The 12,817-nt window shown below is 51.6% G+C and overlaps 1 protein-coding gene across 3 annotated transcripts in view; it reads left to right on the top strand.

Annotated features, from left to right (window-relative positions):
• ME2 (malic enzyme 2) overlaps nt 1-12,817 on the top strand; it is a 58,819-nt gene that overhangs the window by 23,626 nt on the left and 22,376 nt on the right. For all 3 annotated transcript variants that reach the window (XM_076075040.1, XM_032974006.2, XM_032974007.2), the window contains 4 exons: nt 3,600-3,703; nt 5,241-5,350; nt 5,553-5,650; nt 6,033-6,146. In XM_076075040.1, coding sequence (XP_075931155.1) covers nt 3,600-3,703; nt 5,241-5,350; nt 5,553-5,650; nt 6,033-6,146 — 426 coding nt within the window. The remainder of the gene's footprint in view (nt 1-3,599; nt 3,704-5,240; nt 5,351-5,552; nt 5,651-6,032; nt 6,147-12,817) is intronic.

Here is a 12,817-nt window from a genome sequence, read left to right as displayed (position 1 = left end):
TGAGGCTTCTTCAACCTGACGTGGATCTTCACTCACCAACAGTCAAGAACCCCGAGCCCCACACGGGGGCCCCCGTTATATCGGCCCGGGCTGGGGCTGGGTCCGCCTCTCGCCCCGCCCACCTTCTCGATCTCTCTGGCCTTTTCCCGAAGGCTTCCAAGAGCTCTTCTATACCACGTGACCATCCAGCGGCCCCCGTCCACCAGTGGCCCCCCTCCAATATCATCCGGTCACGTGTCGGCAGGTCAACCAGCGTATCATGCCCCAACGTAACCCTGGCTGGCTGACACTCTCTCTTTCCCTGACCGGGAGTCCGCACCGCACACTGTATGTGGTGCCTCTGCGCTGACCAGCGCTCACCCAAGCCCCGCTCAGGCTGGTACTATGCCCAGTAACCGGGCTGCACATAATGACAACATATCCGCCGTAGCCTCGCAAGCCCGGCACCACACAGTTACATTCACAGTCACTACACCTGTGCCAATTTTAACCTGTCTGGGAAACAGCCCTGGCTGAGTGAAAGATTTGCCAGGTGGACAATCAGCGGCGCAAGCATGATTTGAGAATCGATGTGTGGATGTAGTTGAACGGCGAAGTCTTATTTGGCAACCGTGCAATGAACATTGACACCTTTGTCACTGACATTGGTGCCAGGGTATCGAGTTTTGCATTGGTTCAAGTTTGATCAAAGTCATATTGCAGACCAGGAGAATGTATTGCCTTCAAGTTAGAAACTACCGTCTTGATCGTGGCTTTTTTTATTGGCGAAAAACGTTGCAAGTACTGTGCACAGACCGGTTTGACAAGTTGATGGGTGATTGGAGTGCAGCAGAACCTTCACTACGTACAGCAGAACACAGCGGTCTCGAACCGACTCATTGATGTGCAGAGCATAGAACGATCTGCGAGACTCAATAATGAGTCGGTTGGAAGATCTGCAGGCGGCTCTGTAAGCGAGTTATACAGTCTCGAAACCAGCCTCCTCCGGGTATGTTTCACTGCGATTTTCTCCGGTGACAGCTAGTTACTGCGCACTTTTTTCCCCGTTCTCTTTGTGCTTGTTCTGATGGGCACCAGTTCATCAAGAACAGCAGTGATGTCACTTTATAATTGAGCTGCAAATTAATCGACAGTCGATGCAGAATTTATAAACACCGATGATGACCGGATCTTTTGATGGAAAGCATCGTGGTCCAGTCGTTTGCAGCCTCTGTATAATATCGTTGTGACGTGTGGGCGAATAATCGGTAATGCCACTTTAGGTTGTCACGAGACTGTGATCTGAAATACGTCTTCGATAACTACGTTGGTCACAGCTATGGCATTGGTGGATGTGGAGATGTGATCCAGTATATTTCCCGAGCGACATGTTGCGTCAATGACATGTTGGGTTCAACTTTGACTGTCGATAATCTCGGCGAGATCACTGTACCGGTCGGTCCAGGACAGTTCAGATCACTACAGTTGATGTAGTGAGAACCAAATGACCCACAGTCTAGCAGACCAGAAATCTCGACAAAGAATTCCGACAGCGGTGAAGACGGCGGTCAATAGATGACAGCAATTGTAAGCCCCCGATGCAAGGAATGGTCCTTGCAAGCTTTGACATCAAGTCATTATTTCAGACTATGTCGTAGGTTGATGACAAGTCCACAAAAGCTGTGCCGGTCTTCCTCAAGAGTGATGGGGCAGTTTTGGAGAAAGTGGATAATTTTCTGTACTTAGGCAATGTGCTTATGGCCAGCTCCGGTTTAGCAACTGATGTCTCACTCCGAATCAATCGAGCGGCATTATATTTTCCTCAGCAGCATAACGTTTTGTGGAAGCTACCTGGCCTGTCATTCCATACAAAGCTCTGGGTTTTTTTGACCACAGTCATGCCCTCCCTTTATGCTTGCGAAATGTGGAGCCCTTTAAAGGAACATCTGTGCCGGTTTGAAACACTCAGGCTCGCCTACCTACGATCCATCCTGGGTTTAACCAAACTGGATTGTGTAAGAAGTTCACAGATCCTTGAAAAATCTGGATAAAGTCCCATCAGTGAGCGCCTCCGGTAAGCGAGGCTGCCTTGGCTGGGTCATGTAGCCCGCATGCCCAGCCACTGCATGCCCAAGCAGTTTCTGTTTGGCCGGATAGATAGGGCTAAATGGATGCGACACGGGCTAGAGAAGAGATGGACTGATGTGGTACAAAAGGATGTGGAGCTGATTGGATTTGCCGATGATTGGTACCAGTGGTGTCAAGATCGGTCTCTGTGGAGGAGAATTGTGAAGGACGCTACTGGGTAGTTGGAGGCAGTCGTCCAACAGCAACAATGGAGCGCAAAGGAGTGATGCCAGATAAAATGAAAAAGTTGGCCCAGTAGAGGGCACAGTAGTGGGGAGCACTGGTGGTGTATCTGCCAATCATTTCAGCCTGAACATGGCACCTGGGTCTGTTCTGTGACCTTACAGTAGGCCTTCTACACTTCACATGACCTCAAAATGCACCAAGCATGGCACAAGCGCCGTGGTGACATCACCACCACTTAGTGGTGAATGGTGGTTGTGTGTGGTGAAGACTCCTGTGTGTGCGGTGAGCACCGTGTGAGTATGTGTCTGGTGAGGACCCTGTGTCTGTGTGTGGTGAGAACCCGCCCCCCGTGTGTGTGGTGAGGACCCCCCCCCCCGTGTGTGGTGAAGAACCCTTGTGTGTGTGGTGAGGAACCCTTGTGTGTGTGGTGAGGACCCTGTGTTTTTGTAGTGAGGACCCCGTGTGTGTGTGGTGAGAACCCCCCCCGTGTGTGTGGTGAGGACCCTTGTGTGTGTGGTGAGGACCCTTGTGTGTGTGGTGAGGACCCAGTGTCTGTGTGTTGAGGACCCCATGTTTGTCTGGGGAGGACTCAGGGGGTTTGGATTCGGGTTAGGGCTATATCTGGGGTTAGGATTAGAGTTTAAGATAGAGTTGAGGATAATGCTGGGGATAAAGTTGGAGATGGCGTTAATAGAGTTGGGGATAAACTTAGGGTTAGAGTTGGTTAGGGTTGGGGTTACGGTTATAGTTGGGGATAGAGTTTGGATTAGGTTTCGAGTTGGGGTTAGGGTTTGGGATTGAGTTGGGTTTAGGGTTGTTGCTAGTTTTGGGGTTAGGGGTTACAGGAGCGTTAGAGTGATGTAAGTGAGAAGAAATTGCAGACCCCTGTGTGTTGTGAGGACCCCTGTGTATGTGTTGAGGATCCCGTGTGTGTGGTGAGGACCCCTTTGTGTGTGGTGAGGACCCCGTGTGTATGTGGTGTGGTTCCCCGTTTGTGTGTGGTGAGAATCCGGTGTTTATGTGGTGAACACTTCATTTGTGTGTGGTAAGCACCCCTCTGCATGGTGTGGACCCCGTGTGTGTGTGTGGTAAGCACCCCCGTGTGTATGGTCACGCCCTGTGTGTATGCGGCGAGGACCCTGTGTGTATGTGGTGAGAACCTCGTGTGTGTGTGGTCAGGACCTCGCGCGTGTGTGGTCAGGACCTCGCGCGTGTGTGGTCAGGACCTCGCGCGCGTGTGGTGAGGACCTCACGTGTGTATGGCCAGGACCTCGTCTGATTGTAAGGACCCCTTTGTGTGACCCCAGTCCCTGCTGGAGGACCCCTTCTACATGGGGCTCTACCAGAAGCGCGACCGCTCGGAGTGCTACGATGAGCTCATCGACGAGTTCATGGAGGCCGTTGTCGAGAAGTGAGTCACGTGACAGCGACTTGCCTGGGGGAGCCGTGTTGGACAGCGAGAGTCATGTTGTACAGGGGGAGCCGTATTAGACAGGGCAATCTGTGTTGGATAGGGTCGAGCCATATTTGACAGGGACCTCTGTGTTGGGACAGGGGGATCTTTGTCGGACAGGGTGGAGCCGTATTTGGTGGGGGAATCTGTGTTGAACAGGAGGAACCGTCTTTGACAGGGTGAGCCGTATTTGACAGGGGGATCTGTGTTGGACAGGGGGAGCTATGTTAGACAAGGGGATCTCTTTTGGACAGGGGAGCCGTGTTAGATTGGGGAATCTTTGTTGGACAGGAGGAGCCATGTTGGACAGAGTGACCTGTGTTGGAGAGGGGGAGCCGCGTTGGAGAGGGGGAGCCGCGTTGGAGAGGGGGAGCCGCGTTAGAGGGCGGGAGCCGCGTTGGAGGGCGGGAGCCGCGTTGGAGGACGGGAGCCGCGTTGGAGGGCGGGAGCCGCGTTGGAGGGCGGGAGCCGCGTTGGAGGGCGGGAGCCGCGTTGGAGGGCGGGAGCCGCGTTGGAGGGCGGGAGCCGCGTTGGAGGGCGGGAGCCGCGTTGGAGGGCGGGAGCCGCGTTGGAGGGCGGGAGCCGCGTTGGAGGGCGGGAGCCGCGTTGGAGGGCGGGAGCCGCGTTGGAGGGCGGGAGCCGCGTTGGAGGGCGGGAGCCGCGTTGGAGGGCGGGAGCCGCGTTGGAGGGCGGGAGCCGCGTTGGAGGGCGGGAGCCGCGTTGGAGGGCGGGAGCCGCGTTGGAGGGCGGGAGCCGCGTTGGAGGGCGGGAGCCGCGTTGGAGGGCGGGAGCCGCGTTGGAGGGCGGGAGCCGCGTTGGAGGGCGGGAGCCGCGTTGGAGGGCGGGAGCCGCGTTGGAGGGCGGGAGCCGCGTTGGAGGGCGGGAGCCGCGTTGGAGGGCGGGAGCCGCGTTGGAGGGCGGGAGCCGCGTTGGAGGGCGGGAGCCGCGTTGGAGGGCGGGAGCCGCGTTGGAGGGCGGGAGCCGCGTTGGAGGGCGGGAGCCGCGTTGGAGGGCGGGAGCCGCGTTGGAGGGCGGGAGCCGCGTTGGAGGGCGGGAGCCGCGTTGGAGGGCGGGAGCCGCGTTGGAGGGCGGGAGCCGCGTTGGAGGGCGGGAGCCGCGTTGGAGGGCGGGAGCCGCGTTGGAGGGCGGGAGCCGCGTTGGAGGGCGGGAGCCGCGTTGGAGGGCGGGAGCCGCGTTGGAGGGCGGGAGCCGCGTTGGAGGGCGGGAGCCGCGTTGGAGGGCGGGAGCCGCGTTGGAGGGCGGGAGCCGCGTTGGAGGGCGGGAGCCGCGTTGGAGGGCGGGAGCCGCGTTGGAGGGCGGGAGCCGCGTTGGAGGGCGGGAGCCGCGTTAGACGGGGATCTGCATTCGAAAGCTAACAAATTTGACCGAGATGTGAGTGGCAAAATGAGCGACTCGTTAATGAAACACGGCTTGCGGGACCCCTCCCTCCTACTCTCCTCTTCCTTCTCTCCCTTTTTTTCCTTGTCCCACGCAGGTACGGCTACAACACCCTGATCCAGTTTGAAGACTTCGGGAACCACAACGCATTCCGCCTCATGCGCAAATACCGCGAGAAATACTGCACCTTCAACGATGACATCCAGGGCACGAGTACCCACACCCCCACCGTCCCCCCCCCACCACCACTCCCCACCTCTGAGACCTGGCCTTGTGCCACCATTCCTGTCATCGGCGTTGAGGGACATCGACCGGCGGTGGTGATGGCTGTGCCTAGCGTGCCGCTGTATGTGGCGTGCGCTGATCCTGACTCGGTCTTCTCCTCACTCCCTCTCCTCCCGCGGTGCAGGAACGGCAGCGGTGGCACTGGCTGGGATGCTGGCAGCGCAGAAGGTGACGGGGACAACGCTGTCGCAGAGCCGCTTCCTCTTCCTTGGCGCCGGGGAGGTGGGGAGCTGGCCAGCGCACCAACACCCACACAAACGGGAGCACGCACAAACCAGTACATAACTACTACAGCCGCTAAGTTGTGCCAGGCTAGGTGCACTTTGAGGCCACGTGAAGTGTCGAAGGCCCGCTGGAGGTCAAGAGACAGACACAGGTGCTATGGGTTGACTGAGATGACTGACAGATGCACCACCTGTGCTCCCCACTTTGCCAACTTGCTGCGTTTTAGTCACCCAGCACTATGCTCGTTGTTATGAGTTTTGCTCCTCTGTCCTCTGTTGGTGTTAGAGGGCGGCTGCCTCGCAACTGCCCAGTAGCGTCCTTCACGAGCCTACGCTCTCTCACACGGTTGCTCGTTCCCTACTCCCCTCATCTCGCACAGGCGGCCACCGGCATCGCAAATCTAATCGTGATGGCGCTCACGGAGCAGGGCGTGCCACCCGTGGACGCATATGGGCAGGTGTGGATGTACGACAAGCACGGCCTCATGGTCAAGGTGAGGGCTGCACGCTCTTCTGCGCTCAGCAGAGCTCCCGTGGCGTGAGGGTCAATTACCATGAATGTCCATTGAGTGGTCTCGTGATCTTTGCAAGCTTCGTCATGGGTGGCGACATGGCCCGGTTTGAATCTTGACGGGCCTGCTTTAAACTTAGGATGCTAAGCAGAGTCTGCTTGCAGCAGCCGTCAAAGATCCTGTGATGTAATTCGAAGGGGAGTTTGGTCATTGTGTTCCGGCGTAATAGTCCAAACTTTTATACATTTTCTCAGAGCTGAAATATAGCCAAAAAAAGTGTTAAACAAAAAGCCAGACTCCACTGTTCTGAAGGAATGAACATTCCATATCCGCGCCAGTGCAAGATATCTCCATATATAACAGGCAAAGTTGTGAATGTGTCTGTTCAAAATGTTTAGCGTACTTCCCGACATGCAACAAACTGGAAATTTGCGATGTGGGTACTTTCCAGACTTACACCATGCAAAAATGATAAAAATAAACTTTTTTTAGGGGAGGGGGGGCTCAATAATGCATATATTTTTTGCACGGCAAGTGAGCTGTGACGTCAAATCTGTCACGTGACCCTCGCATGTGGAAGCGAAACGCATTGTAGTGTCGCGGTTAGCGCGCCGCGCTACGAACCCGGCGACCCGAGTTCGATTTCCGCTCACGGCCACCACCGGTGACGATTATTTTAACTGGTCCTGGGCCTCCTCTAGGTCGACTCAGCCTCAAACGAGTAACTGTTGTGGTGTGAACATCGCCACTGGGGAGACAAAGGCGGCCGGGTGTGGTAAATCCAAGTCCCGGGCTCAAAATGTCCCCCCCAATATTGCTATAAAAAAATTGCTATGCTATGTAAATAAAAACAACAATTTGCTAAACCTTGGCCACAATATCTGGACTTGTCTATTATGTAAAAACTTCATGCGGAAGCCCCGTTCTGTACACTAGCCCCGCATTGGGAAAACCTGCAGTTCTGCGGTGATTGTGGCCGCGGCACACTGCAGGTTGCAGTGCTCATTTAACCGCGATAGTCTGTGTTCGCCATAATTTATCGGTTACAGTACCTGCAGTATTGTGGTCTTTGACCGCGATACTCTACCCTACTGAACTGACTGTACCGTGATCTCTCAACCAAAGTAGTCTCAAAAGCCAGGCCCAGGATAATTGGCCCTTAAAGAGCCCCTCCAAGATGCGCCTGAGCAATTCCCGACCCAGCATTACTCCTGCGCAAGGTTGGAGAAAGAGGTTCCCCTAGGGCGACTCAGAAGACCCTGATCTGAGCAGCCAACTAATCTTGACTGGGATGGATTTCTTTTCGAGCTTGTACTTGTGGAGGCCAGGATTAGGGCAGCCCTGTCCGGGTTGCCCCCCCAGGACTAAGTCAAAGCACCACAGGCACCCTTCCGGGTAATAATCATTATAATTTCCTTTTATACTGCATCATTCATGCAGTCGCATCCCACAACACTGCACATAAATTATCCATTTCCGTACAAGAAATACAAAACTAAAACCCCACTAATTAGCAAAAATAAATGAATACATAAATAATGAGAAAAAAATGCACGTAAGAAAAAAGAATCGCAGAGAAGCCTCGGGTGCAGTAGGGCTCGGAAGATGAAGGCTAAGGCTAAAGTTTCATCTTCATGGCAAGGGGTTTTTTATTCTTCAGATAGGTATCATAAATGATATTTAAAATATATTGCATCATTCATGCAAAATCCCACCGAATAGTGATTCTGAGGCTCCTTGTAATAATTATAATTACAAAAAATATATTTTTTGAACCATAAAAAATAACAATTGCCGGGGAACTCAGATTCGCAGGAATGTTCAGCCTCATCTTCCTCAGCCTTTGAGACTGGGGAGGATTTTTTTATCCACCACTTTATCCCTAGGGCTTGTGGCTCCTGACTTCAGTGGTCACGGAGGGCAAGTCCAAGAAAGACAAGGAGAGGAAGAAACAAACTTCCCCCCTTTAAGTGCCTCTGCTGAACTTCCGATTAGATGCTTCACGGTCGCCGAAATCAGTGGACTGGAGCTATGCTGTGTCCGAGGACCAGCGAGAGCAGCTATTAGTGGTTCTGTCACATTTTGCCTCATAAGCACGCTGCCTGGGAATACCCCTCTTTGGTTCTTCCTGACTCGGTGGACAACCCTGCTTAACAAGGAGGCCCAGAAGGCAGCCTCTCTGTCTGTCCAGGCCACGGTGTATGTAACATACAAGTAAAAACATTGGTCAGGTTTAAGTCTAAGGCCAATTATTAAGCTGGCCTTGACCTGGTTAATTGGAATGAATATGGTCGTCGTGATGACTGCAATTTATTCTCTTTTGCACATGCTGCAGACTATGAAGATCTCACTGGCTTGAGGGTCGGGTCCTTTTTGGGAAAAACCACCGAGGAGGCCTGTGCCCTCAAGGAGAGTGAGCAGCTGGAGAAGGCCATGGCCTACCTAGTTTTTTCATAGTACCCAGTCCTACATTCAGCCCTATGCCCACCAGTCTGATCAAAGAGGGGGTCAGCCCTTCTGGAGGGGTCGGGCCTTTGACAGAGAAACCCAGGGGTCTAGGTCGCTCCTCGCGTCGCGATGACAAGTCCTCTTGTCCCCCTGTCCTCTAACATTGAGGGGGGCCCTGAGGCGCTGGTAGCTCCAGTGCCTTCCCAGCTAGTGGGTCGTTTCTCTCATTCTACACTCAGGACAAGTAGGTCCTTGGCTTCTTGGAATGAGGCTGTGTTGGGAGTTCCATGGTCATCTCCGCGGGCCTCTCTGGGTCAACTCCAGTACACCACAGGCCCCTGCATTGACGCTGGCCTTGGAAACAGAGGTATCAAGGTTGCCCGACATGCGGGCGATTGTGAAGGTTTGGGCTGCCAATGATGCTTAGGCCATTCTTGCCGGCCACCACTGCTTTATGCGCTTTTGCGTGATGGGTCGTCACTGGCGTTTCCGCATCGTTCTCTTCGGCCTTATGTTCAATGGGGCTAATTGTCATTTGTCCCCCTTGCAATGACTCAAGCAACTGAGCGCTATTCTCGACATTGTCCAGGCTCGGGCTTTCATGACACCCGAGAAGGTAGCCACTATGCCAGGTCTGGTCTTTTTTCAGTTTTCCACTCATGGCGGCCCAGCCCGGTCTTTTCTGGTGCTCGTCGGCCAGCGTCACAGTCGACGTCCTCCCTTGGTCCGTCTACGCGTGCGAGCCCTCAATGGTCTTTTTGCTCAATAATAATAACAATTTCAATTTATAAGGTGCAATTCATCCAGGGATCTCAGTGTACCAAAGGGACCCTGTCTTGGGCACTATGGGCAATTTTGTGGCCCTCCAGACAAAGTCAGGGACCTCCACTGTTGGGCCCTTGCAGCCGATCTCAACCAGGGGGAGCCTCTGGGCTTCTTCAATGAGCAGCTTGTGGTCGAAACGAACGCCTGCCTGCTCAGCTGGGGTGCATTCTCTGAGGCTTAGGCAGTGCAGGGGCTGTGGTCTCCTGCAGACAAATGCCTCTCCATCATCAATGTCCTCGAGCTCCGCACAATTTGTTCAGCGCTGATCCAGCTGCGCTTAGTCATCTCGAGCAAGCGGCTAAGCAGGTAGTCCATAGATCCTAGTGAATGGTCTCTACACTCGGTGTTTTTTTGTCCACGCGTTAGCCGCTTCTGCTTGCCTGCCACCGACTGGGTTGCTGTGAACAATGCAAAGCTGCCCCATTATGCGTTGCACTACTTTGGCCCTGCGCTTTCGCCATGGATGCAGTGACATGCCATGGGGGCAGGGCCTGATCTATTGTTTGTCTTTTTTCCCCTGGTACCTAGGGTGCTCCAGAAGGTACAGGAGGGGGCTTACGCCGGTTCAGCAGGGTACACGGGCATGATTTTATTGCTCCTCCTGTGTATTTTGTTTACCTTTATTCTATTTTATTTGTGATGTATAATTGGTTTTATACTTTATACGACAATTGTTTTATACTCTTCTTATTTTATTTATTTGTAGCTAAAATCATCTGCTTGCAGGTGTGGCCTTCCCATGTTGCTGCAACACACAGTCTGGACTCTCTTTGAGGGGCACCACGGTGATGAGATGTTAACTACCTCGCCTGGTATACAGGAGGTCGTGGGTTTGATCCCGACCCTGATGCCTGTATATTTGGAATTTCCATGTTCTCCCTGTGGTCACATGGATTTTTCTCCAGGTCCTCCGGTTTTCCCCTCCATACTTAAACATGTGTTTATAGTATTTAATTGATATAAATTTCTACATGATAAGCAACTTTAATGAGCTATCATTTGTGACCAGGTCACTTCTGCAAAAGAGCTATGTAGCTCAGTGTGCCTTACCTTGTGAAATAAAATACAGTGGTACCCCGGAGATCGAACTTAATTAGTTCCAGAAGGCCATTCGAACACTGATTTGTTCGAACACCGAATTAATGTTCCCAATAACAATTAATGTAAATGACATTTATTGGTTCCAGACACAAATCTCTCATTATAAAGCATTTTTACACGAAGTTTACAGTAATTACATGCATAAAATCATACGTAAAAACAAGAAAAACAATAAATGGAATAAATGAATAAATATATGGAATAAATTAAATAAATGGACATTGAACTTCACTTTACCTGTAGTAAGGAGAGTTGATGGCTTGAGTGGAAGGTGGTGAGGAGGAGGAGGTGGTGGTGTTATGCACGCTGGCCATACGCGTCTCAGCTGTACAGGTTCTTTCAAGTCGCGATTGCCCGTTCGACCTCCGAATTTCGTTCGGTTTCCAGGGCAATAAATGTTCGGAAATATTGTTCGAACACCGATTTGTTCGAGTTCTGGTGCGTTCGATCTCCGAGGTTCTATTGTAGTTTATTTGTACCAGCCCTAGTGAGACATTGCCTCACCAACACTGCACCTGGAATGGTACATTCTACAAGCAAGTTTAAGGTACCCCAATGGGTTCTCCCTTATCTCCAGTGGTAGCTAATGTTTTCGTGGAAAAATTTGAGACAGATGCCATCCAGACATCCATCCTACGTCCTTGTGGAAGAGATATGTCGATGACACGTTCGTCATCTGGCCACATGGCCTGACAGCTCTGAACCAATTCTTCAACCACATCAATTCCATACACCCAGCTATCAAATTCACCATGGAAGTGAAAAAGGATGGCACGTTAACATTCTTGGATGTTTTAATCGAAAAGAGACCAGATTGCTCATTGGGACACTGTCTACAGGAAAGCCACCCACACGGATGCCTATCTAAAGCCTGACTCCCACCACCATCCAGCCCAGAAGAATTCCCTCATCAAACTCTACACCATAGGGCTCGTTGCATTTCCGACCATCACCACCTAGCCAGTGAACTGGAGTACGTACACCAAGCCCTCAAGAAGAATGGATATTCGGATTGCACAATCCGTGAAGTTGTCAACCGTTGGGAGAGAACCACCTGAGGACCCAAGCAAAACCATCACCTTGACATACATAGCAGAGGTCACCAAAAAGATTTCCAAAATCATGAGCAAACACAAGATCCAGGTCCGATTCAACACAGTACATACAATTTGTGACCTGATCCCATCTGTGAAGGATGTGAATGTGATCCCTGACATGCAATACCCCGGTGTCTACAAACTAATCTGTGCCTGTGGCAGTAGTTACATTGGGGAAACTAAGTGATATGTTTCAGACCATGTTCGCGGACACAAGGCGGATCTGAAACACAGTAGGACCAACACCTCTGATGTGGCTGATCATTGTTTTAACGCTGTGGGCACACATGAAATTGATTTCTCCAAGACGAAGGTACTATGCAAACCCACTGGCTATGAACAAAGATTTGTTCATGAAGCCATCCAGATATATAAACACAGACACAATTTCAACCGAGAAGATGGGTACAAACTGAGAAATCATTGGAAGGACGTTATTAACTAGATCAAGTCATAACTGGCTATGTTAGCAGTTATTTCCGACTCTGAGTTACATTACCTTGTTAAATGCCTTTACATTAACAGGCTTAATGTCTCACTAACATAGCTGCTGCTCCCTTTTCCTCGATGCGGCAATGGCGCTCGTTGTTTAATAGGTTGAATGTCTCTCATTAACACAGCCGCTGCTGCGAGAGCCGTCTCACATTAACATGCTAATCTCTAATATCGAGCAATACATGCAAATCTCTAGCAACACAATAGCTGAGGTATACCTAGCTCTGCGATCTAACATTTACTTGCAAATCCCATCTCTAGCCCCGCCCACTTACCCTTGGGTTTTACCCAACTCAAACCTATATAAACTTTGGCTGCAGTAGCTCTCTCGCTATATTTCTTCCTGCCTCAGCAGCCCACGTGCTGTATTTTTTCACCTGAAGACGATTGCTTGTGTTGCAATCGAAACGTGATTTATTATTTATTACTTTTTCTATCTACGTGACATCAAAAGACCCAAAGAGTATAAAAATAGTTTGTTGTTCAACAGCTATGTACAAGCTCACGCATATATAACAGTATGGTACATTAACATTACAACACTATACACTTGTATTTTAATACACAGCAACACACACTTTCATTCATAATAAAGGTTTTTGGGTTAGATCGCGTTATTTATAAATGTGTCGTAACTCTCCACCACCCGATAGGGCCAATCAGCAAAAGAGTGTCACGTTGACAAAA

Source organism: Petromyzon marinus, chromosome 52 (genome assembly GCF_048934315.1).
Source record: "Petromyzon marinus isolate PM22_M1 ecotype Great Lakes invasive population chromosome 52, UKy_Petmar_22M1.pri1.0, whole genome shotgun sequence".
Classification (NCBI taxonomy): domain Eukaryota; kingdom Metazoa; phylum Chordata; class Hyperoartia; order Petromyzontiformes; family Petromyzontidae; genus Petromyzon; species Petromyzon marinus.
The sequence above is the reverse complement of the archived record's forward strand: the minus strand, read 5'-3'. Positions and strand labels throughout refer to the sequence as shown.